This window comes from Nansenia antarctica (assembly GCF_963989245.1).
Source record: "Nansenia antarctica genome assembly, chromosome: 18".
NCBI classification, from domain to species: Eukaryota; Metazoa; Chordata; class Actinopteri; order Argentiniformes; family Microstomatidae; genus Nansenia; species Nansenia antarctica.
In genome coordinates, this window is record NC_137691.1 from 15,323,939 (window position 1) to 15,350,940 (window position 27,002).

Sequence of the window (27,002 nt, forward strand, 5' to 3'; positions counted from 1 at the left end):
AAACGACATTGCATGTGTTGGATTTGCACTAAACTTAATGCTTTGTAGTAAAATCAAATAAACACATTTCCAGCCATTTGCTGTATCATTAGAATTCATTGTTGCAACACAATTATGGAAATGAGATAGATTATTTTTCATTAAGGGATTCTTTTTGGACACTTGGTTATATACCACTTGTGTAGAGTGACTGACATGATGTTGCCCCATTGACTGTGCTTTTTTCTCTCCATCATTCAACTTTGTAGATTTTGGTCAGTCTCCCTGGGCTTCAGGGTCCCATTCCTGAGCAGTTTTGTAATGACAACCTGATCCCCACAGTGTGTAATTGATTCCTATGCAAATCAGAGACCCTATAAAAAGATTTTAATTCCAAAATTACATAAACTATTATAAATAAAATATTTAACAAGATTAAGTTTAACAAGATTAAGTTAAAAAAGGAACATGAGTTCAAACAAAAAGAACATGAAAATGTATTAATACAAAATACAACCCAATAAAACAAGAAATAGGAGAAAGGAAATAAGCGTAAAAGTGCAAGATGAAATAAACACACACTAGCTAAAAGCTAGGCAAAAAAACCACCTTCTCGAAACCCTTCTTGAAACCCATACCGTGTCTATCTCAGTGTCAAGGGCACACTAGTAGTGGTGTGGTTTCAGGCGGGATTTGAACTCACAACCTTCCGATCACAAGTCCAACTCACTATCCACTAGAACACCACTATCCCTCAGAAGTGGACTCACTGTCTCCTTGCTCGTCCAGCTTCTCAATGGTGGATTTGGGAAGGGTGGATTTGGGAAGGGTCATCTGTAGGGCACACCACAGGGCAGTGCGGGACTTCCTTGTGGTTGTACAGAGGTCCCTCAGTGCTGTGGCAAGCTGCAGGATTTTGTCTATCACAAAATAAGCAGACAAAACCAGTCATTTAACACCTTCCTGTTGTAGGCCTTTTTATTAGAACTGAGCAAGCTGCTCATCAATAATACATGAAGGCAAAAAAGATAGTTGTGCTACCTTCCCAGGAAAGAATATAGAGGGCGCAATTGAATCACAAATCGTCAATACAATATTGGAAGACATCATTGATAAATGCAGGATGAGCTTAAAAAAACTAAAATAAGTGGCTCATTTATTACATGGTAGTGTTGAATTACCTGTGTCCTCTCTGAAATGAGCACTACTCTGCCTTTGCCTGTTGGACGTGATGACAAATGCCTCTTTGCGTCTGGCTTGGGTAAAGTAAATAGCCTGTCGGTGTCTGTCCAAAGCTGAGAAAATGTTGGCATGGAGGGGGAAGCTGCGCACACGCTCCATTTTACCCAGAAGGCTCACCACCTAAGATGTAATAAAACAATTAATACTACAGGTAAAGGTATGACCGCAAATTAATTTGAAACACTTGCTTTACTTCAGTAGATGGGTGTCAATCTCACACAGCAGCTGTTATGTACATAAATATCCTATTTTGTGTGACTGTAGACAGTTTAAAAGACAATAACTTGAAATCTCACCCTGGCCTGTTCTCTTATCTGGTCCACTATGAGACCGTCGACTCTTGAAGGGTTTGGTGGGATCTTGGGAAGGGTGCAATCAGCTGCAATCAGTTTTCCTGGATAGCTCTTGATAAGGATGACCTCTGTCTAAAACAGAAAACATATAAAGAAAATGTTACACCAAACAGTCAAACCATATATACAAAACATAGTATGCTTCGATATATTATAAGCAAGTAATATACAGTGGTGACATGAGCAGAGATGTACTACTCATTTGGAAATCTGGGATTAGTAGTTCCCTCAGCTGTTCACCAAAGGGTGACCGCTTTGTTGTTTGAATTTAGGCCTAACCCTAATAAATGTTGTCTTCTTTCCACACTCATAAAATTGGGCTCATATTCTCAATGCTCACCTCCTTCCTCTCCTTCTCCAAGACCCTCCATTGCTCATAACACTCCTCCAAGTGGAAGTGGAGCTGACTCATGGGTCCTCTGTTCTTCATCATCCTTGGGGACCTGATCCCTGTCATCCCAGGATACATACCCTCTCCACCAGACCTCATCAGGTCATCGAAGTACGGGTTGAAACCTGCAAAGTCACTGTTTGGCAACAAGTCACTCAGGTCCATGAGGGGAATGGGGCTGCCATAAGGGAATGATGATCTGGAGTTGTAGTTCATCGGCACGTGACAGGAGCTCTGTCTATGATCATTTACTGGGTTCATGTAAGGCAAAAAAGGTTGGGTCTTTCCCGTGCCATTTCCTCCTCCAAATCTCTGAGATCTATTCATGCTCCCAAGTAGGTCGATGTAAGGGTTCTGCAGGAGCCCCTGTTTCTTTTCCCCCTCTCTTATATGAGTGCCTGTCTGGGGCCGTGGCTTCCCGTCAAAGTGCCGCTGGGTACATCCCTCACCCACTAGGCCAGCCATATGCATCCTGTTCTTGTCCAGCTGCATTTCAAAGTCACCATCCCCAGCTCCCCTCCTCAGCCCATCCATGCCTGTCACAACCTGGTTCTGTCCTGTCCGGCTCTGGAGGGTCGGCCCATCCTCCTGACTGTAATCTGGAATACATGATGCACCTCTCTGCATTTGCTGGGAGTGCTGCGGTACACATTCTGACACAGAGTGTGACAGCATTTTGGACGGCCCAGATGATACACAGTTTCCTCTTGGCTGCTTGAGTTTATTTTGCATCTGGTTCTGTTGGCTGTGATGGGGAGCATACTGACTCAGGCTCAGGTTCATGGAGTGGGAGTAGGGTCCTTTCTGGGTGGCCATCTTATTTGGATAAGAACTTCGAGGATTCAAAGATGCAATGAGTGCTTTTGGTTGCTGAAAGTATTCAACATGTTGTGGACCAAACCCAGATGTATCTCTAGAACCAAAGTCACTCTGCAATGGGTGTTTCCTTAACCCTCCATCAGTCTCTCTTTGCACAGCTCCAAGCTCCCCTCCCAGCTCCTTTTTGAACTGTATGGTTTGAGTGCTGTGCGCTGGTATTCTGGAGCTGGTAAAATTCCTCTGTTCAGTCATGCTGTCCTCATATTGCATCTGCACTGTCTGTCTGCTCTGGGGCTCCCTGCCACATGAGTTGTCCTGCTGCTCACCCACCATTAAAGCCTGGATTCCGCTGGCCAGCTTGTTGACATCTTGCATGGTACGGTTTGGTCCTGGCTTGGTCCTTCTGGGCTTGACACTGCTTTGGCACTGAGGTGCAAACGCATCAATGTGATCAGAGAAAGCATTCAATGAACCACTGAACCCTCCAACCTTTTCATTTGCATTGTACTCCTCGTGTTTATTCTGTCTAGGCTTTGGCAGGTAGGAGTTCCCCACATTGGGCAGGTCTGGAAGACCTGGCGGCTTCTGCACTTGTTTGGTCTGTAGGGAGTAGGCGTCCATATCTCCATTGCAGGAAGAAAAGAGCCACTGCTCACTGTTGTCAACGCCATTGAAACGCTGATAACACTCTTCAGAATCTCTGTTCATTGACTGTCCTTGTGCTTTATCGAAAGGCTCAGAATAAACATGGTTTGGCGGAAAGGCATAGTGGGGCTGGATTTTTGACTCAGACTGGAAGTACTGTGGACAATCCTCCCTCATTGAATTAGGAGACCAGATAGATTTCAAATCGGATGGTGTCCTGGAAGGGGAATTGAGAATGTAAAGGTTAACATATGGCTCTTTTCCATTGACCAGACCGGGACGGCACAGGACGGCACAGTTTTGTATATCTTACCCGTACCGTATTTTCAGAAACGCTTCTCCATTATACTCAACAGACCTGGAGCGAGCCGGGACAGTAGGAGGAGTTAAGCGTCATAAGAGCACTTCACTTTAATAAGTGCCGCTATACAGCTCAACGGGGGTAAATGCGACATTAATTATGTCAAAATGCAGCACTATCCTGCACAGATCAGCCTTAAAACATGTAACATTAGATATATAAAGTTAGACAGGGAGCGATGTATTTCTATGGAAAGGCTGTGCTTGACGCTTCCATTGGACTGACGCCGGGGCGCTCATACAATCTCTGCGTTTGTTGCAGAGGAACAGGGTGCTCCGGTGTCTTGTTCGGTAGTCTTAATTTATACAGCATATGGATGTTACGTGCCTGTTACTTGCTGTTTTAATAATTTTATTTAGCCTATATAGCACAAGTCATGCATTGAATGTAACCTCAAGTGCTGAACAGTATTAAGTAAACCACATGTGTGAGTGTCCGCATCATCGTTATCGAAAAACGCACACATTTTTCAAATCTTTATTAATAAATAATTACAGAAAAAGTAAATGACATTTGCCTAAAGCGAAATCTGTTGTGGTATTTAAAAATGGCGGTTAGCGGTGAACTGGAATATCAACCTGGGATGAGGTTATTGTGACGATTTCCATTGACCAATCAACGGTCTGCAGCATCACAAATCGTAGCAGATAGTAAATGTAGCTAAAATCAGTACGGGTACTACGGCCCAGTAAGGCCCAGTTGGCAGTGGAGAAAGTAAAACAAACCGGGCGCACGCATTCTGGTACGGTACGGGACGGTAGTGGAGAAGCGCAATAGTACCAGGCATGAAAATGGGTCAGGGGTGAAAAAGGTGAGAAGGATACCTGCTAGGGGGTCCCAGGGTTATGCTCCTCCCAAGTTTTTGGTGGAAAAATGAGCTTCCAAATGCTCATATCTGATTTCTTTTAGATTTACTCTAGTGGTGGTCACATGCAGAATTACAATATTGCACAAAAACAAAAGTATGAATGTATAATTAAGTGCAAATAAAGTATCTTTACATGTCCACATATGCTGTATAAGAGACGGGACTGACAACTTCTCTCATGAAATGCGCAGCTTTAATAAAGGGTTAGCGACTTCCATCACCAGTTGAGCGACTTGAGTCATTCTCTTCTTTCTCTCAGCAAACACGTTGCTGTACGTTGCACTCTATTACGACCGACACCAGTGTGAGTAACTTTACCTGACCAACAGCCCAAGGCACCTCGCGCTAGGGATGCACCGAAAGTTCGGCCACCGAATGTATTCGGCCGAATAATAGCAAAAAAAGCACATTCGGTATTGGGCCGAATGTGTGAAAAGACCACCGAATAGTAGCAGTTTACCGCCAAATAGTAGCAGGGTTGTTCCTGCATAGAGAATTATGAGGCGGCCGTCTCCGTCATATTTCTTGCCGCCTCCAGCTCTCATCAAAACTCAGTCGTATTTGACAGTCGTATTTTCTACAAGCGTTGCACTCTGTGTATTTATGTCATTTCTAACTGCAATTATGGCATTGCGCCGACATGGTGGCGGGGGCGCTATTTAACCCTAACCCTGGTGGCGCTGTACTGCAAATAAGCTTAGCTTTCGTGTTTACTAGCGAAATAGCTGTGCACACAAGACAAAACAGAGAACCGGCGCTTGCTGTTTCATTATCCAGAATGACAAGTTGAGCCTACTAGCGTTAGTCAGTGCTACTTTTAATGTATTATTTGCAAAATTATCAGTTTTGAAGTCTATCAGGGTTTTCAATCGCTGAAAAGTTCTATTGATCAGACAGTCAACAATAGGTTTTAGACTGACATGCTACTACTGCCATTAACAAGGACTAACAAACTTTCTCTGTCATAACACCTCATTTTGTGCCAGGAAAAAACCTGAGTAGATGACAGATTTTTTGATGAAACGATCAAAAGTCAGGGCTTGACATTAAGCTTTTTCAGGTACGGTACTTGTCCTTCGGACAAGTGAACTTATCTTTTACTTGTCCGAGAGCTCAAGTTACTTGTCCAAATCCAAAGATTTTGAAAAAGCAATAATATTAATAATAATATATTATACTCTCACCGGCCACTTCATTAGGTACACCTTTTCAACTGCTTGTTAACGCAGATATCTAATCAGCCAATCATGTGGCAGCAACTCAATGCATTTAGGCATGTAGACATGGTCAAGACGATCTGCTGAAGTTCAAACCAAGCATCAGAATGGGAAATAAAGGTGATTTAAGTGACTTTGAACCTGGCATGGTTGTTGGTGCCAGACGGGCTGTTGCGTGATATTATAGTGTCAATATGGACCAAAATCTGAGGAATGTTTCCAGCACCTTGTTGAATCTATGCCACGAAGAATTATGGCAGTTCTGAAGGCAAAAGAGGGGGTCCAACCCCAAGGTGTGCCTAATGAAGTGGCCAGTGAGTATGTGTATGCAAATAACACATTTGACTACTATTGATTTGATAATGATGTATCCTTCATTTTCAAATGTATTCATTAAACAATATTTTGTAATTATTTTAAATTATTACGATGGGGTAATCAGTGATTACCCTAACCCTTTTAGATTAAGATTGGCCACAAAAGGGATGAATATCTAGGAATATTTACAAAACAAATTGTAACTATAGTCCCTCCCACCGCTGGACTGGCCATACAATCTACATACAATCTACAATATACAAAAAAAAACTTGCGCAGCCCAAAATAGCGCGGCATCAACTAGCGCTGAATCAAGCGGCGGCCCCCGTTTATACTAACACATGGGCTGGCCCAATCACACACCTGCTGTCCATCGGCCCCCTCCCCCACTCTGATCCCTCGGCCGACAACCCAAGTACAGTGTCATGTCCGTAGATAAGATAGTGAAAGGGGGTGCCCAGAAAACTAGGGAGAAAAAAAGTAAGAAGCTAGCAGAGGATGCCTCAAAATGTCAGAAACTGACAGATATGTTCTCTGCATCGACTGTGGGGGCTAGGCCTACTACAGCTGCGGCTGCCACAGCAAAATCTTTACCGCTAACTAACGTTAGCAGTAGCACTGATGTGCCGTTAGCAATTGAGGAGGAGACAGAGGACACAGCTAGAGAGGTAAGCAATGTTGTTACTTGGTTTTACAAAAGCAAAGTTATGTTAGTCGCTTGCATTGGCCAGATTAAGGGAGCAGCAGCAGAGAATGTCTTATGACTTATGCTAACCCGTACAGGCAGCATGATTGCATTGCGCTTCACCAGGACTTGGCTGGAATTCATGCACACACACAGTGATCTCTCTCGTGGTGTAACGTTAGTGCTGCTTGGCTGTGGACTCTATAGCTAACGTTAGATGGGGGTGTTCTGCATTTTGTGACTTTCTATTTTGTTGCTAGCTAGCAAGTTGAGGTATCACTGTCACTGACATAAATGCAATACCAACAATGGGTGTTAATAATACTTTTTATTTGAAAATAAAAATATTTAAAAAAAAATCTACACTAGCCTAGTTCAGAACTAATGAATGCTTTTTATTGCATGGAGAAATAAAACTCATGCAGTCTGCAACCCAATAATGTTGTCTTGCAACCTTCCATTTGAAATGACTGGGCTTCTGGTGTAACATAATGCAATCATGCAGCCTGTGTGTACATGTAAATGAGAACTTTGCTGATTTTGACAACCAGTTAGTTTACTTCTCTGTCCATGTCTTGTTGAACCAGGTTGAGCTGCTGCTGCCCTCCCCAGAAAAGCAGAGTGTCAGGGAAAGAGAGGAAAAGGAGAGAGAAAAAGATGAAACAGAGGAAACAGAGTGCCACGTTCAGGACTTCAATTACTTTGCCTGTCCTGAGCCTTCCATGCTAGATCACTTTTTAGATTACCACCCTCAGCAGAGAACCAAAAATACAGCGGCACAAAAGTATTTCACATGTGCAGATGGCACCAGTAGGAAGTGGCTCACATATTGCGAAGAACAGCATACATTGTTTTGTTTTGTCTGTATGGCATTTGGCAATAGCACTGACCCCAGAAAATGTATTACTGGAATGACAGAATGGAGACGTGCGCAACAGAATGTGGAGGAGCATGAAAAGAGTGCTACACACCGAAAGTGTGCTGAAGCCTATTTTCTAAGAAGTAGAAAAGGAGATATCCAGAGCAAGTTTGCTGGCAGTCAGATGTCTGCTCATAGGCAGCAAGTAAGAAAGAAACGCCAGGTTTTGGAGTGTGTTGTGGATGTGGTGTAGGTGATAGGCAAGAGGGGCTTGAGCTACATAGGGGGTTTTACAAATGGTATATTCAACAGACTGCCAGCATGTTGATCGGCGGTGTCGGACCGATTGTGTTGGGCCGGTCTGAGCCACATGGCAGGGCCTAATTTTTGTCCCAGTCCAGCCCTGGTCCCTCCCCAATGGAAGCAATCTTATTTGCTAGCTTTTGGATAGTATCCTATATTCAAAGTGAGAAATCTATCATTAGTGTCATTCTGAAGTTCGCATTGCGATGTGCTGGTCTTAAAACTTCAAACCTAAAATATAGAACTACATGAAAATAAGCGGCATTGAGAAGAAGCGAATATGCGTTCACGCGAACGGCACTAGTGAATGAATGAATGAATGAATGAATGGTCTTTATTGTCATTGATATAGTACAGGTACCAAACAACGAAATTTGGGAGGGGGGGCTCCCCTGGTGCTAGGAAAAAAAAACTAAAAACAAGAAGGGAAAAGAGCTGGTTTACATAAATAAAGGCTATGTACACTATCCACTATACTATACTATACAAATAAAACACTGTGCTGTACTCTATGCTATGCTATACCTATTCTAACATTTCCTATCTCTGAACCTTATGTACCCGAGGGTTGTCATATTGCACATAGTGTTATTGCACATTCATTTAAAGTGTCGCAGTTTGCAGGTTTGAAATGTTCACAGTTGTGTTTCAGTATTGCACTTGATTTCAATCTAGTAGCTGCCATCAAATTGTCTAGATTGTCCAGGGCCTAGAACCTAGGTCTTTGCTGTGTTCAGGGCCTGAATGGCCCTGGGGTAGAAGCTGAGCTTCAGTCTGTTTGTCCTTGCGAACATGGTCCTGAACCGCCTGTCCGAGGGCAGCCGAGCAAAGTGTTCGTACCCAGGGTGGGATGGGTCTCTGGAGATCTTGGAGGCCTTCCTGAGGCAGCGTGTGTTGTACAGCTCTTCCAGAGAGGGGAGGGGGGCGCCGGTGATCTTCTGGGCCGATCTCACGACTCTCTGTAGTGCATTCCTCTCTGCGGCTGTGCAGCTGGAGAACCACACGCAGATGCAGTAGGTGAGGATGCTCTCCACTGCGCAGCGGTAGAAGGTCACAAGCGTGTGACCTTCTAGTGACAGGAGTGACTCCTGTCTAGTGACAGACTAGTGACTGAAATAGCCTCAGCGAGAATGAGGCGAGGCATCGCTTTTCTTGTATTTTTTTTTTTTACTATTCAGATCGGAAGGAGGAATTAATGTTTTGCAGATATTAATACATATTGATTTCTTTTTTTGTTTTGACTTGTCCATCGGACAACTGCAGGAGGAAGTCCACTTGTCCGAACATAAAATGTACTTGTCCCGGACAAGCGGACAAGCCTTAATGTCGAGCCCTGAAAGTGCAATGCTGTTCTTATATATTTATTTTCAGTTATTGTGCTTTGTTGGTATAGAGCCTAATGTCTGCTGGAATGTTCAATAAAAGTAAAAAAAAAAAAAAAAACTTTGAAAAGCATGGATAAAAAGCAAAATGTATTTAGTTTATACAATGGTACAAAAATAAATGAAAAACTGCCGGTATGTATTTGGCCAATGTTTCCTTAAATTCGGCTTCGGCCAAGAATTTTAAATTCGGTGCATCCCTACCTCGCGCTCATAGCTACGCTGTATTGGCTCCCTTCACCAAGGAGTTTCACGCGTGCGCACATGATAGTTTCAGCCCTTCACACGCACAGCCCTTCACACGCACAGCCCTTCACACGCACAGCCCTTCACACGCACGCACATGTTCGTCTTTTTTTTGTGGGTATGCTCCGCCAAAACCCCCCCTCAATTTCTCATTGGATCTACACGGTTCAGGTAGGTCACCAATTTTGGATTAAAAACTGCGAATTTCTCCGTAAGGTGAGTGATTTTCATGCCTGCATAGTACACTTCTAAGGAGGTAAATTACAATTGGATTCATCTAATCTATTGATTCAATGTACTTCTGATAATTTTTCATTTAAATTGTACTTCAAGTAATTTGAATATGACGTAACTCACTCTTCAGTATAGCAGCTTTCCATTGGATCAGCCTCTTCCAAGATATTTCTCCTTAGAGATGAAAAAGGTTATAACAGTTAAAACATATTTTACATTTTTTAAATATTGTTTACCTATAATTCAGATTGCACATTTTCACATTAAAAAGTTCAGGCCTTTGGATAGTTTTTCCAGATTATTAGAAGTTCAAGTGATCCTCAATTGTTAGTCAATGAGGATAGTGCAAGGCAGGAGATGGAACATGCGGTGGGTAATGCTGCTGCTACCACCGAGTATCTGAGTGCTTAAAGTGCACACTCGTTGCTATTAAGTCTTCATAAATGTCTCTATGATTTCAGAACACACTGACTCTTTTTTATTACTTATTACAATAACTTCCCAATAATTTCCCAGAATATCACTATCTCTCACAAGAAACTCTGTCACCTGCCTGCTTTTAACATTGTTCTGAATGCAATCAATTACCGTAATTGGTATGGATCATCATGAGCAGACCAGGGTGTGTAGGTGTTGTGAGGCTCCTCTGGCAGTTGGAAGTCAGGTAGTGGAATAAAAGGCTGCGACAGCCTTCCATTGTCCCCTGTTCCACAGATCTGTAAGATAATGAAGCAAAAACGTATTAAACCCTTAACAAAGGGTAAGTGAAATATACAGTAGGTGATAAGTTGAACAGACAATACATTTTGCCTACTTCAACAGACAATATCCATAATCTCAAATAATTTATTACAATAAATGAGTGGTCCTCAATACTGTTCCTATGTATTTTTGTTTAAACATATTAGATTGTGTGAACACGTTTATGTTTTTCTTAGCACAATGCACTTTGATGTTATGCTGAGTATTATATATGTAGGCTATTTTGTCATTTGATTGAATGTAACATGTTAATATTGTTACATCATGTTTAATTGAGGAGTGATTTTTAAAAATAGTTTTCTAACTCTACCTTGATAAAAAAAAACATTTTACATAAGTCAATTTGGATAGGACCTAACACTTCCATTAGGCCTATCATTCTGTCCCTCACATTGACGTTCATATTGAAAGCCTATTGAAGACATCTCACCTGATGCTGGGATGACGAATCTGAACCAGATGAGACGCTTTGAAATCCATCAGACGCCATTGTCACTCCGCTTGGACTTGCATTGATTCCACTTCTTACTGCGTTTTTGACCTGGAAATAAATGTATATGAACAGATATTAAAATGTAACTACATATTATGGTATGCTAATAAAAACAGGCAAGTTAGTCCAGGGATATGGATACCCCGCTTTAACCAAAATGACCAAATGTTAGTCGCAATAGCCCTGGTACGCTAACCCTTAAATGAACCCACACGTGATCTGCAAACGGGCCAAGATAATCCCGAGTAGAACAACATTTCAGAAAGTTCTGACTAAACAGTCATTAGTCACCAGACAGGCATGTAATATAGCTATATTATCTAGCTTTGATATGTGGCTTTGATCAGATCACTGCACTGAAATACAACTTCAACGAGTGCTCACCACAGTTCAGCTACCGAAATTCGATGTTCACATTTCAGGAACTAGACATACCCATCGCTAGCGAGTACAGATAGTTGAACTTGACCTTGGCCTTGCCAACCAGGGCCACTACTAAGTTCGCTTTACACATTTTACAAACCATATTTACTTCAGAAGTTGAACAAAAACAAAACAACGTTTCTACTAAAATGTGTTGATGATCATTTTCAGGTGGTCAGTCACACTTAATCCTACACAATACCAGTTACAGACAGATTTAGCTAGCTAGCTGTCCATGGCATTTGCTGTCGGTGGCGATGTCAGTTTAGCTAGTAGCTGCTTACCTCCATCAATTCGCTGACAGGCTCTTGTCTTACGTTGTTTTTTAACAAGGATTTTACAGATTAAATAATCACAATTGATCACACGGATGAATAAAACAGCTCAAACTGTCTGACGCGGCAGAGCGCAATGACGGAGCAGACGGAATGGCGAGGAGCTTCTGATTTGATCTCGAGCTTGGCGGCTTGGAATGGAATGGACTTTATTTGTCATTGCTACAGTACAGGTACCAAACAACGAAATTTAGGAGGGGTGGCTCCCCTGGTGTTAGGAAAGGGGGGGGAAACACATTTTAGAAAAAGCATAAAAGCATAAAATCACAAGAAGGTAAGGAGCTGGTTTACATCAATAAAGGCTATGTACACAATCCACTGCACTATACTGCACAGATAGTCAACTAGGGTTGTCATATTGCACAAGGCTTGTTGAAACGACGGATCTCAGTCGATTGTCGACGACTATCTAAAATACTCGCTAATAGATTATTAGATAAAACACTTGGGTCACTTATCCATCCGGACCAAGTGGGCTTTATTAGACGTAGAAATGCTTCTGATAATGTGAGGCGCCTTATAAAGTGTCATGTCATCATGGCCCAGAGAGGGGGAGGGGAGGAGTAGCTGAGCGGCGAGAGTTTGGATTTGGACAAGATGGAGGGCTCAAGTTCATCAGAGTTATATTATATTACTATTAAGAGTTATAACTATTAAGAGTTATATTTCCTCTCGGTCTTCTTGGTTCTGGGGGCTATGCAGGCCTCTTCACTAGATCCCTTTTCTAAGAATATTCTGATGTCCTTGCGGGGCTGCCGAACAAGTGTGTACTCGTCTCGTATTCCACATCAGTACCAACGATAGGCACCCCCAGCTTAATGGAGTCCCCGAGGCTCAGGAGGTTTATTTTCATTTATTTTAATTTGAGTGTATATTTAATTTAACTAATATATATGTATATATTATAATAATAATAATAATACATTCGATTTATATAGCGCTTTTCCGAGGCTCAAAGACGCTGACAATATGGGAAAAACGGAAAACACAGAAACAACAAGCAACAGATAACATGAGCACATAGAACACAGAGTTAACGAACGGGGAAGGGGAGGTTGTATGTGTGGTGTTATGTTAATATATGGTGTGACGCTTATGCTGTAGACCAATGGGAATGAGTTGGGGATACAGGGCAGAGCATGCGCAGTGGGAAAGCGGGCAGAGTGGAATGAATGGTGGAACTGGATGGTTAATAAAGTACGTGGTATATAGTTAACAGTTGTCTCACGCGTTTACTTACAAAACACGACATGGTGTCAGAAGTGCTGTTGAACTAAATCAGTACGGAGATGTGCCTAATCGACAGGCTGTATGAGCGATTCCACGTTACATGCTGAAGAGGAGCTGGCTAACAGTGACGGCGAGCTGGCTAGCGGACAAGAAGGCGAGCAGCTGGCTAACGACAACGTGCCGCAAGAGGAAGAGGAAGCTAGCAGAATGGCTACTACAAATGCGACGTTCAACATTCAGCCGCCGGAGCCTTTTGATTTTTCTAAGCCGCTCGAGTGGACAAAGTGGATACGGAGATTTGAGAGGTTCCGACAGGCAAGCAATCTAGCCGCCAGCTCTGATGACAATCAGGTGAACACTTTGATTTATTGTATGGGAGATGAGGCCGACGATGTTTTGAGGGGTTTGAAACTCAGCGAGGGAGACCTGCATCTGTACAGTAAAGTGAGGGATGGCTTTCAATCCTTCTTTGTAGTGAAAAAGAACATTGTGTACGAACGTGCGCGATTTAACATGCGCAAACAGGAAGCAAATGAGACCGTGGATGCATTTGTCACTGCCTTGTATGCATTGGCAGAGCACTGCAATTATGGACAATTGCATGATGAACTGATCAGGGATAGGTTAGTGGTAGGACTGGCAGACTTGCGGCTCTCAGAACGCATGCAAATGGAAAAAGACTTGGACTTAGAAAAAGCTATCAACATGGCGAGACAATCAGAGGAGATCAAAAAGCAGCAAAGCACACTGAGGAGTGACAGCAGCAGTAGTGCAGTGCAGATGGACGTCAGCTCTGTAGACAGAGTGTTTAAAGGGAGGCCAAAGGAAAAGCCCAAACCTAACATGTATAAGAGCTTTGGAGCAAAGGCACACAGCAGCCAGAGCAGCTCCCAGTGCTACAAATGTGGTGGCGCGCCACACCCCAAGCTGGAGTGTCCTGCCAACGAGGTGAAGTGTCACTCCTGTGGAAAAATGGGTCACTACAAGCGTGTGTGCCTTGCAGGTAAAGCTGTGCACGGTATTGAAGAAGAGGTGGAGGGCTGGTTCCTTGGTTCTGTGACGTCAGAGGCTGATCCATGGATTGTAGAAATAGAAGTGATGGGAAAACAGGTCACCTTCAAGCTCGATACTGGAGCCGATGTCACTGTTGTGTCACAGGCTGTTTTTGCTAACATGTTTTCTAACACACAGCCACCCATTCTCCACAAAGCAGAGAAACCTTTGTTTGGTCCAGGACGAATGCCGCTGGACGTGGCAGGGTTCACTAAGCTGCAGCTGGGGAGAGGAGGCATGCAGACCACGGAGAAGGTCTATGTGGTGAATAACCTGAGCACGCCTTTGCTTGGGAGGCCAGCCATCGTAGCCCTGGGCTTACTCCTCCGTGTCAACAGCATAGACATGGAGACCCTCAAGACGACCTACCCCAAGCTGTGCAGTGGCCTGGGTGAGGTACAACAAGCATACACCATAAAACTCAAACCGGGTGCTGTGCCATTTTCCTTGAAAACCCCCAGGAGGATTCCGCTGCCTATGATGGGGAAAGTCAGAGATGAGCTCCAGCGCATGGAGAACCTGGGTGTCATCAGCCGCGTGGAAGAGCCAACCGACTGGTGCGCCGCCATGGTGGTCGTCCCCAAAAAGGACGGTAAATCAGTGCGTCTATGTGTGGATCTGACCGGCTTGAACGAGTTTGTATGCAGGGAGAAGTACATTCTGCCGTCGATAGAGCAGAGCCTCGGGATGCTTGCTGGAGCAAAGGTTTTCAGTAAACTGGACGCAAACATGGGGTTTTGGCAGGTTCCACTTGCAGCAGAATCAGCCAAGTACACTACGTTCATCACCCCATTCGGAAGGTTTCATTTCAACCGCCTTCCTTTCGGAATTGCCTCAGCACCTGAACATTTTCAGTGCATGATGGCGGAGGTAACCGAGGGGCTGGAAGGTGTGATATGCCACATCGATGACCTGCTGGTGTGGGGGCGGGATCAGGAAGAGCACGATACTCGACTCCACGCAGTACTGCAAAGGGTGGAAAGGGCCCACATCACCCTGAATATGGACAAATGTGAACTCTCAAAGAGTGAGGTGGTCTTCCTGGGCCAGATCGTCACGGCTACAGGGGTCCGCCCAGATCCGAGGAAGACGGAGGCCATCATGGAGATGAAGGAGCCCGCAAACGTCAGCGAGCTGCGAAGCTTTCTTGGAATGGTCAATCAACTGGGAAAATTCATTCCCCAGTTAGCAGAAAAGGACAAGCCGCTCCGTGACCTTCTCTCGAAAAGAAACAGCTGGGCCTGGGACGTGGCCCAGATGACAGCATTCAGAACACTGAAGGAAGCCCTGTCCTCTCCTCCAGTGCTGGCGGTCTATGATCAAAAGAGAGACACCAAAGTGTCAGCCGACGCATCCTCGTTCGGCTTGGGAGGTGTTCTGCTCCAGAGGTGGGGGGTTGAATGGAAGCCTGTGGCTTACGCGTCTCGGTCCCTCACTCCCACAGAACAACGATACGCACAGATCGAGAAGGAGGCCCTGGGCCTCACATGGGCCTGCGAACGGTTCCAGGATTTCCTCATAGGAAAACACTTCTGCCTGGAGACCGACCATAAACCCCTTCTCAGCTTACTGGGAGGCCAAGCCCTGGATCTTCTGCCGCCAAGAATCCAGCGTTTCAGGATGCGGTTGATGCGCTACTCATATTCTATCGTGCACGTGCCAGGAAAATCACTCTGGACAGCAGACACGCTGTCGCGCTCCCCAGTGACAAGATCCAGGTCTACATCAGAAGAGGAGCTAATGGAGAGCACCAATATATATGTGGACTGTGTAATGGACAATCTACCCGTTGGTGCCTCATATATGGAAAACCTGAGGAAGGAGCTAAATGCTGACAGTGTCTGCTCACGTGTTATGATGCTGTGCACAGAGGGATGGCCTGACCACGCAAGCCAGGAACCTGTGCTGAAGAGCTACTGGCGGGAGCAAGCTACGCTCACAGTGGAAGACGGTCTACTGCTGAAAGGCACACGACTGGTGATACCTTCAGTAATGAGGAACGACGTGCTGGCCAGACTACACGAAGGACACCAAGGTGTTGTGAAGTGCAAGGAGCGTGCCCGCCAGTCTGTGTGGTGGCCTGGACTCAGCCAACAGGTAAATGAAATGGTGCTCAATTGCAGGGCATGCATTCAGGAGCGACAGAATCCCAGAGAACCTCTCATGCCGTCAGAGTGCCCTGAAAGACCATGGCAGAAGTTGGGGGCCGACCTGTTCGTCCTGGGAAAAGACACATACCTACTCGTCGTCGATTACTTCTCCAGGTATGTTGAGATTGCCCAATTGTCTCACACCAGGTCCACTGACATTATTGTACATCTGAAGTCCATGTTTGCCCGCCATGGCATCCCGGAGGTCCTGATGTCAGATAATGGGCCTCAGTTTTCTGGTCAAGCCTTCACCTCCTTTGCTGCTGCGTACGGGTTCAGACACATCACCAGCAGCCCAAGGTTTCCACAGAGTAATGGTGAAGCAGAAAGGGCAGTCCAGACTATGAAAAACCTCCTGAAAAAAGCGAGCGACCCCTACCTGGCTCTACTCGCCTACCGAGCCACACCCCTTCAGAGTGGGTACAGCCCGGCCCAGCTCCTCATGGGCCGACGTCTGCGCACCACGGTGCCAGTGCTGCCCTCTCGACTGGTCCCTACACTGCCGGACAGCGACGCGTTCGCGCAGAAAGAGGAGGTGAAAGGGAGGTCGGATGCGGTAAACTACAACCGGCGACACCGTGCAAGACCCCTCTGTGACCTGTCTTCGGGAGAGCAGGTATGGGTCACGGATGCTAAGACGTCGGGAACTGTGCTCCGAAACCACTCTACTCCGAGGTCCTACCTGGTGGGCCTGCCCCAGGGGGTGGTGAGACGCAACCGACAGCATCTGATACCCCTACACACACCTACACAAGACAGGGGCTCCCCGCCGCAGCAACAAGCCCCGGAGCCGGCCCCAGACCCGACCCCTGGGCAGGCTCCCATGTCACCTGCAGTCGGAACACAGGCCCCACCTGCAGAGACTCCCACGCTCAGAACAAGGGGGGGGAGAGCAGTGGTTAAACCTAGGAGGTTTGACATGTAACTGAGAAATGTGGACAAGTGTTTGTATAAGTGTTTACCCTAAAAAAAAAAAAAAGGAGTATATGGGTAATGTTACTGTTGTATTTAAGGAAAAGTTATTCCATGTTACGTTGGATGGGGTCTAGTTTGAGCACTTTTAGTAGCCCTGTTAGTTTTGAGATTTATGGATCAAACCGCTATAGTAACGTATGTTCAGGATTTACACAGGGACAGACCTTTACAACAAAAGAGGCAGAATAATCCTCTAAGGTCTGACGAGGCAAAGGCAGTCTACCCTTTGTCTCTAGAAAGGGGAGATGTGGTGTTATGTTAATATATGGTGTGACGCTTATGCTGTAGACCAATGGGAATGAGTTGGGGATACAGGGCAGAGCATGCGCAGTGGGAAAGCGGGCAGAGTGGAATGAATGGTGGAACTGGATGGTTAATAAAGTACGTGGTATATAGTTAACAGTTGTCTCACGCGTTTACTTACAAAACACGACAGTATGCATGTCCATGGGGGGAGGGGGGTGGCAGGGTTAGGGGAGATGGTTAGGGATAGGGGAGGTTGTATGCATGTCCAGGGGGGGGGGCGGGGGGGGCAGGGATGGGGGAGATGGCTAGGGGTAGGGGAGGCTGTAGGCATGGGAGAACAGGTAGGTTTTGAGATGGGATTTAAAAGTGAGGAGTGAGGGTGAGTCTCTGAGTGGTTGAGGGAGAGAGTTCCAGAGGCGGGGTGCAGCTCGTGAAAAGGCACGGTGACCGAAGCCTTTGAGTTTTGAGGGTGGGACAGTGAGGGGAACAATGGATGAGGATCGGAGGGTACGGGTAGGGCGGTGGGGGAGAAGGAGGTCAGTCAGGTAAGGGGGGGCCAGGCTATGGAGGGCTTTGTATGTGAGGATGAGGACTTTGAATTGTATACGTTCTTTATATATTGTGCCTCAGCAATAAAAAAAGTGAAAAGCTGTTTAATGTTAATGTCGACCGTGTTATTATTATAATATTATATATATATGTCATTTAAAAAAAATAAAAGTACCGTATTAAGTACCGTTTCGGTGCCGGTACCGTTTTTAAAGTATCGGTTAGGTACCGGTACCGGATAAAACCCAAACGATACCCAACCCTGCTTATAAATATTATTATGTGGGTTTATGCGAAATTCTGACAGTCCAACAGAACAGCGGCCATCTCGCTCGACGCTGTGAACGCGTTTGACAGGATAGTTAATGGAGATCCGTGTTTCAAACATTGAACTTGAAGGCTTTTGGGTCGTTTGGCCAAACATCTCTGAGATGGACTGAGATCCTTTATGAAGACCCGGAGGCCGCGGTGAACACAGACGGTCTAATATCATCTATCTATTTTACACTTCGTGACGTTAGAATTATAAGGTTCTATCTCCATTTTTGTCAAAATTTAGTTTTTTACATCATCTGATCCATTAGGTGTTTATTAATACCTGTGTGGTGTTGTTTTTAAAATGTTGACATTTTTGAGTTAGTAATTCATAAAATACAAAGGTTCCATCTCACAGAACATAATGGAATGTAAAAACTTTGACGCTCAATATCTCTGAACTGCCCTAAACGGAGATAGAACCTTATCATTCTAAACGGAGATAGAACCTTATCATTCTAAACGGAGATAGAACCTTATCATTCTAAACGGAGATAGAACCTTATCATTCTAAACGGAGATAGAACCCATTCTAAATGGAGATAGAACCTTATCATTCTAAACGGAGATAGAACCTTATCATTCTAAACGGAGATAGAACCTTATCATTCTAAACGGAGATAGAACCTTATCATTCTAAACGGAGATAGAACCCATTCTAAACGGAGATAGAACCTTATCATTCTAAACGGAGATAGCTATGTAGTAGGCTAGATAGATTAGCTAGCTAGTAGTTAGCTGTGTGTGCTGTCAACTGTCGACAAGCATATTACCCTGTTTAATACATAATAATGTATATTTACTATAGCATATTACCCTGTTTAATACATAATAATGTATATTAACTATAGCATATTACCCTGTTTAATACATAATAATGTATATTAACTATAGCATATTAGCCTGTTTAATACATAATAATGTATATTAACTATAGCATATTAGCCTGTTTAATACACAATAATGTATATTAACTATAGCATATTAGCCTGTTTAATACACAATAATGTATATTAACCTTCTCTCCTCAGTCTGCTGTGCTGCTCTCAGAGTGTCTCTCTCGTTGGTCTCCGCTGTCTCGAGTCATTCTGAGGTCAAACTTCTCAACGTTCTGAGGCGGCCCCGGGTCGCGAGCCAGTTCTGTTTGGCGCCGAAAGCAGAAGAGTCAATGGCTGCGTTCGTAAATTCGCTCTGAGAGCGCCGGTAACGCCAGTAATAACCTCTTCACCGTTCCAAATCAATTCACCCAACATTGAAACAGAGCTCAACATCCACATGACTGTCAAAGTTACTACTAGTCAACTCTAGCTAGCCAGTTCGTAGTTTTTGAGAAATGTAGCTCAGGATGACAACAACAACAACAACATATATATCATAATTCGGTAAGATTGTTAGAGAATGGCATTAGAATAGAATGAATGGCATTGGACAACAGCACGGTTTGTGCTTTACTGTCGTGTAAAATCAATCAACCACACTGGTCCAGCCAGTTTGAATTGTCTCACTTACCAGTACAGTAGCCTTTCAAAATCATAATTGAGGCATAATATGAAATGTGTAAGTGATTCATAAATGAAAATGAGTAAGCGATGTGTATCTCAGCAATACTGTTGACGTTTATGATGGCAGCTTCCACTACGTTGCACTCGGGGAGAATCAATGTTGGAGGAGACGATGAACTGTTTTCCACTCGGGCACGGTTTTATTTTTCTCTCCAGCACAAACGGAATACAACTCTTTCGCTCAGCCGAGCTAACTTAGAATGATAGACAAACAACTAGGACAAGTGCATCAACACATCAAGATACAAGCCTGCAGTCTTATGCAGCGCCCCCCCGTGGTATAACGACAGTACTGCAGAATAAACACAATCCATATTCAACTGGGGGTAGTGGTGGTCTAGTGGATAGTGTGTTGGACTTCCGATCGGAAGGTTGTGAGTTCAAATCCCGCCTGAAACCACACCACTACTAGTGTGCCCTTGAGTAAGGCACTTAGCCCTCAGTTACTCCAGGGGGACTGTCCCTGTAATTCGTAATTGTAAGTCGCTTTGGATAAAAGCGTCTGCTAAATGGCAAAATTATTATTAATTATTCATTATTAACTGAGGACATAATACATTTTAGGGCTAAATGGGGTTTTACTGTGGAGAGTTTATTAGGAAGTGCAATCAAAATGGACAAACAGGTAATTCAGTATTTGAAAGATACTGGGTTGATAGATGAACTTGTTGGACTCAAGGCCCACTTAAAAATCTCAAAAGTATTTGTGGCCCACACAGGCATTTTACGGACACGTAAAACATATTTTGGTGTCTATCATTACTCTCTTATTCTTATTGGATATTTCATATGCATCATCATACAAACATCATACATAAAGTGCAGTAGGTCCTGCACTGGGGGGGGGGGGGGGGGGAGTAGCACACTGATGATGCATTTTTGAACGTTTTAAAGAAAAAAAGTACCATGCATGTATTTCTTTAATTAAAACGTTTTTGTAAAAAAAGGAGCGAGAGGAGGATGAGAGTGGAGGATGAGAGAGGAGGATGAGAGTGGAGGATGAGAGAGGAGAATGAGAGAGGAGGATGAGAGTGGAGGATGAGAGAGGAGGATGAGAGGAGGATGAGAGAGGAGGATGAGAGTGGAGGATGAGAGAGGAGGATGAGAGTGGAGGATGAGAGAGGAGGATATATATATGGCTATGACAATGTAAAATGTAAAATGACAATACTATGATGACAATGACAATACTTGATGGCTGCTCATCCCTGGTTAATGTGATCACTCTATAACCTTTGCACTACTGATGTTACATTACTACCTTTGAACATATTGTATATTGCACATTGCACATATCTCCTGATATAGCTTCTTTTATACTCTATCCATTAAACTATCCAACATTACATAAAATACTTTTTTTGAATTGAAAGCCCCACCTTGAACAGATGTTAAGAAGAAGAAAAAAAAAAAGCAACTGTCCCACAGATCAGGAACACTCTCCACGAGGTAGGCGTGAACGTGTCCAATGTCCATCCATAGAATATGTCACCAGCCCAGCTACAGAGGCCTCACTGCAAACTGCACACCACTAGTTATCCTCAAAAGGATTGTCAGGTTACAGATTTCTAAAAAGACCCTAAAAAGCCTGCAGAGGTCTGGAAAATGGTCCTGTGGACAAATAACATGAATATGATCACGTACCAGAGTGATTGCAAGAGGAACGTTTGGAGAAAAAAGGATATGCCCAAGATTTATAGCCTACGAACTCATCTGTGAAACATGGTAGAGTGGGTGTGCGTTGGACATATACAGTATAGCTGCCACAAGGACTGGGTAAATTGTCTTAGTTTTGTTGAATGTATTCTGAAGTGGACAGAAACATCTTGTCTGCGTGAGGACATTTTACTATAGTATAGTATAGTTTATTTAGTAAGTACATTTTGCTAATACCTCCTCCGCAAATGACCCCAAATCACCAAGATACAATTCGCATGGGACTAATATTATCAAATGAGCTCTGTGTTTGGCGAAATATGTTAGGTAATTTGCGTTGGAATTTTTACTTTACAAATTACGGACATGGCATATTCACACAGGATTAAGATCACAGACGACCTCCGCAATTATTACAAATTACTAGAGATCCCTAAGACTAGTCCCGTGCGAAAAGAGCTAGCGCCTGATTAACACTTATTGCCTATTGGAGGCTTGCAAAAGTAAGAATTTCATCGTACAATTTCTGTATCCTGTGCATATGATCAATAAACTGTTAATGAACTATCAATTAACTGAGTTCACTTATGTGTATGTGTGTGTGTGTGTGTGTATAACATTTTGAGACAAATAAAGAAGACTGTATCAGAAATAGAAGGACTCCTTTATTGGCATCAATCACATGAATTAAAAAGCATCAGCAGTCAGCCCCACACACCTCTACAGGCACACCTGCACCCACACACCTCTACAGGCACACCTGCACCCACACACCTCTACAGGCACACCTGCACCCACACACCTCTACAGGCACACCTGCACCCACTCACCTGTACAGGCACACCTGCACTCCTCCCGGACAGTTACATAAGTACATCATGGGCAGTTAACACAGGCCAGAGCACATGACAGACACAAATATAATCACATATTTGGGGCAAAATAACTCCAAAATGAAAGGATTCACATGTAAACATCATTGAAATAAAAGGCATCGATTTTTTTTCAAAAAAACTCCAAGGCAGAGAAGACAGGTAAAGCAAAGAACTGTAAAACATAAATAAAAATGAGACGAAAGTAAAAGAATCACGCTCTGAAAAGGGAAAACTAGGGCTCGACATTGTGTAACTGAGGAGGTACGGCACAGCTTGTGTGCTGTTGAGAACTTGTTGAAGTTCCAACTCCTGAGTCTCCACTCCCAGTTCCAACCTTTGACTTGCAGCCTTAGCTTGCTGTCTAGTTCCAACATTTGGCCTAGAGCCTTAGCCTGTGGACTACTTCCAACATTAGGCCTACTTACAGCCTTCGTCTGCAGTCTAGTTCCAACGTTTGGCCTACAGCCTTAGCGTGTGGCCTAGTTCCAACATTTGGCCTACAGCCTCTCCAGGAGGTGTCATTCTGTGACATCATTATGAAGTGACTCAGGAAGCCCTCCTGACTATAGATATAGAACTGTTCTATTCTCTACAGTTATATACTGGTAGATATAGAACACTGTTATATATCCTCTCTGCCTCCAGACTCCACAGTGTTAAAGACATTGCATTGCAAATTTGGCACAAGCACAGATATCTTTATTATTCTCTCAAAGTATTTCAAAACCAAGATAAAAGAAACGACTGTGTATTTATACACACTCACACACCACACCCAATTTGCAGAGGGAATACAACTCTGGTTGGTTTGGAAACCAATGAAAATATTTGAATAGACAGAGAAACTGACGAGTAAAAAAATTCCCAGTTTCACAATGATTCAGATATGCAACATGACAAGGTCACTTATCAAAACTATAAACAGTGGAGAGTGTTTGTGTGTATGTCTGTCTGTATGTGTGTGTGTGTGTGTGTGTGTGTGTGTGTGTGGCTATATGCTCTTAGAGCCAGCTCTTTGCATATCAGTGTGAGCTCCAAAAAAAATCAATTTTCCCCACAAAACGCGACCCAACTACACTGTGTCACAAACCCAACTAAAGCCGGTCCCTAACCCAGGAAGAGTCACTCACCCAACCAAGAGTGTGATTGTAATAGCAGTTGGTATGAATGTATTGCCGTGTGTGTTTCAGGGGAGGCAGGTGGAGAGAGAAAACAGAGGACGGGGCTCATTGTGATAAATGGGACGGAATAAACACTGGTATCATTCCTCAGTCCATTCCATTACAGAACAATGAGCCATTCCACCAATATCAACCTCCACCAGCCTGTCCTGGTATGAATGTATTACAGTAGTATGTGTGTTTGTAAGCTGAGACGGTGTGACAGCAGTTGCCCTAGCCTCACTGTGGTACTTAACAAGTAACTAAGGAAAAACAAAACGATTTAAATCTTTATATCTGCTAAATGTCAACAAAATGACAACAAAACATTGACCCATGAAATACACCCCCTGTTCCATCTGCATTCACTTTAAGACTGGGTTAGGTGTGTCGGCAAAATTACAGCAGTAAATAACAATACACACGTGAAAAAAACAAACATCATCTCACTCCATTATTCGTATTATTCGTATTATTCTGGTCTGTCATCTCAGAGAGAAAGGAAGGGACAGATACTAGTCGTCACTGTTCAGTTCATGCTTATCTCCATGGCAACAGGCCTGTTACAAGAAGTTACTCATCAAAACAAGACAAAAGAAATGGAGAGGTCATCATAGTTGTAGTCAAAACTGAAAGTGTGTGTGTGTGTGTGTTTGTGTGTGTTTGTGTGTGTCTGTGTTTGTGTGTGTGTGTATGTGTGTCATTTTCAGTTCCATTGGAAATGATGAATGAAAGCAAGCAAGGAGAGGAACCGACATCTAACACATCTATGCTGCTAAGAAAGTTTCCATAGGAAAAGTGTAGAAAAATAGACTCTGGTATCTAGACCATACCAAGCTGTGGATTCACTGTAGAGGGTCTCTGGAGGAGGAGAGACAGTCATGGTGGGGTGGAGAGTGTTTCAGCTGGTCTTTTTACAGAGGAGGAGAGAAGGGAGAGAGAAGAGGAGGAGAGGAGGGAGAGGAAGAGAGAAGGGAGAGGAAGAGAGAAGGGAGAGAGAAGAGAAGAGGAGGAGAGGAGGAGAGGAGAGAGAGGAGGGAGAGGAAGAGAGAAGGGAGAGAGAAGAGGAGGAGAGGAGAGAGAGGACGGAGAGGAAGAGAGAAGGAAGAGAACTTTCTCTTCTCAGTTCAAAGTCAGTATGCATGTGTGTGTCTGTGTGTGTGTGTGTGTGTGTGTGTGTGTGCGTGTGTGTGTGTGTGTGTATGTGCATGTATAGGTGTGTATATGCAATGGCACCACAGTGTGTTTTACAAAAATACATCATCTGATTTGATTGTTCCATCTCCACCCATAGGCTAAGCCTGTCCCCACGTACCAGCCAATCCCTGTTCACAAGGGACTACTGGGACACTTGTCTACACCAATCATATCACCCCTGTGACCACACCGTTGGTCACATGACACAGGGACAGGTCACACATCTAAAGACTTCTGTCATACACAATCTGGGAACAGCTTATCCTTGTTGTCCAGATGCTTATATAACTCTCTAATATGTATAAATCTCTTTGGGCTTTTTTATTTGTTAAAGATCATTGTTTTTACCCCCCCCCCCCCCCACCCCCAACTCAAAAAATGCATCACAAGGTTGAGTTGGCTGAGAGAACCATCAAGCCCCTGTAGGGGGCGCCACCTGTGGCTGCTCTTATCTCACTGCCACTTCTTTTACAGGCGCGCACACACATGCACACACACACACACACACACACACACACACACACACACACACAAAGGCAGAGACACAGACAGAGACAGACAGACAGACAGACACGCACACACACACACACACACACACACACACAGACACACAGACACACACACAGACACACAGACACACACACACACACACACAGACACACAGACACACAGACACACAGACAGACACTCACACACACACACACACACACACACACACACACATACACACACACACACACACACACAGAGACACACACAGAGACACTCACACAGAGACACTCACACAGAGACACTCACACAGACACACAGACACACAGACACACACACAGAGACATTCACACAGACACAGACACACAGACACACAGACACACAGACACACAGACACACAGACACACAGACACACCCACACACACCCCTCCCCCTCCTAGCTGAAGAGCTTGATGAAGCATCCCTGGCAGTAAGGCTTGTCGTTCTGCTCCTTGAAGGTTCCCTTGTTGAGCTGCTTCAGACAGAAAGCACAGACAAAGTGTTCCGGGTGGAACTTCTTGGCCATGGCCGTGATGCAGCGGCCTGTGATTGGCTTCTGGCAGCCGGAGCACAGCGAGCCGCGGCGCTCGTGGTAGTGGGCCTCGCAGTACGGCTGGCCCTCGTGCTCGAAGAAACTCCCGTTGACGAAGGGAATGAAACACTCCTGGGGGAGGACGAGAGGAAGAGGAGGAAATGGCTGAAATGACCAGTATTTTGGAAATAAAGTTTGATTGATTGATTGGAGGACACAGAATACTAAGCACTATGGGATATAACACGCACGCACGCTCACACACACACACACACACGCTCTCACACACACACACACACACACACACACACACACACACACACACACACACACAGGGGCGCCGCTAGAGATTCTGGGCCCCATGACAGAATATAATTTTGGGCCCCCCCACCTAAACCACCCATCAACCTAAACCCAGTTGAAGTTGATGAACTATTGATGCACTGCAAGAAATCCAATGATGGACATCTTTTGTAAATGTAATTTAAAATTACAGTTAATACAGGAATCAACAATTCATCAAAGAAATCTCAACATTCTTTAACTTATTAAATTAAGACTTGAACAACACAAGGACAACCGTATAATTAAATGAAGATTGGAACCCAATTATAAAAGTATAAATCACACAAAAAGTAAAAAATATAATTTTAATGGGGTGGTATTGTGTCTAAATAAATGTAGATCTTGTAAAGATCAGTTGGCCATAATACTGTCAGGATTAGATCAATGAAGAATTACAGCAGAGAGATATTTACTGACTCAGCATTGCTTGTTTCACACAAAGACAAACGTGTCTTATACAAGAGGGAGCAACACAGACATGGTGCCAGCGAAATTGAATGTGAAATGGGAGAAATTTCATTTTTACACTGCGGCAGTACTGTGGAATAGTATACCTGGAGAGCTAAAAACTATATCTAGCCTAATGCACAACGATTCAAGATAGCAGTAAAGAGATCAAATCAAATCAAAGCTAAACGCTGGGCCTTCTTAGTAGCAAAATCTTTAATAAGATCCTTGAAATCTAGTGATGAAGCCAACTTGCTGTGCTGCTGT

General features: G+C 44.1%; 1 protein-coding gene across 1 annotated transcript; it reads right to left on the bottom strand.

Annotated features, from left to right (window-relative positions):
* Positions 1 to 726: 726 nt before the first annotated feature.
* Positions 727 to 9,637, bottom strand: LOC308173011 (meiosis-specific coiled-coil domain-containing protein MEIOC-like; the record flags this gene model as incomplete). Its single annotated transcript, XM_080547978.1, has 5 exons — positions 727 to 899; positions 1,161 to 1,341; positions 1,518 to 1,646; positions 1,915 to 3,646; positions 9,627 to 9,637. 5 exons carry the CDS (start codon positions 9,635 to 9,637, stop codon positions 727 to 729), a joined length of 2,226 nt encoding a protein of 741 aa, XP_080404104.1.
* Between the last annotated feature and the right edge of the window lie 17,365 nt (positions 9,638 to 27,002).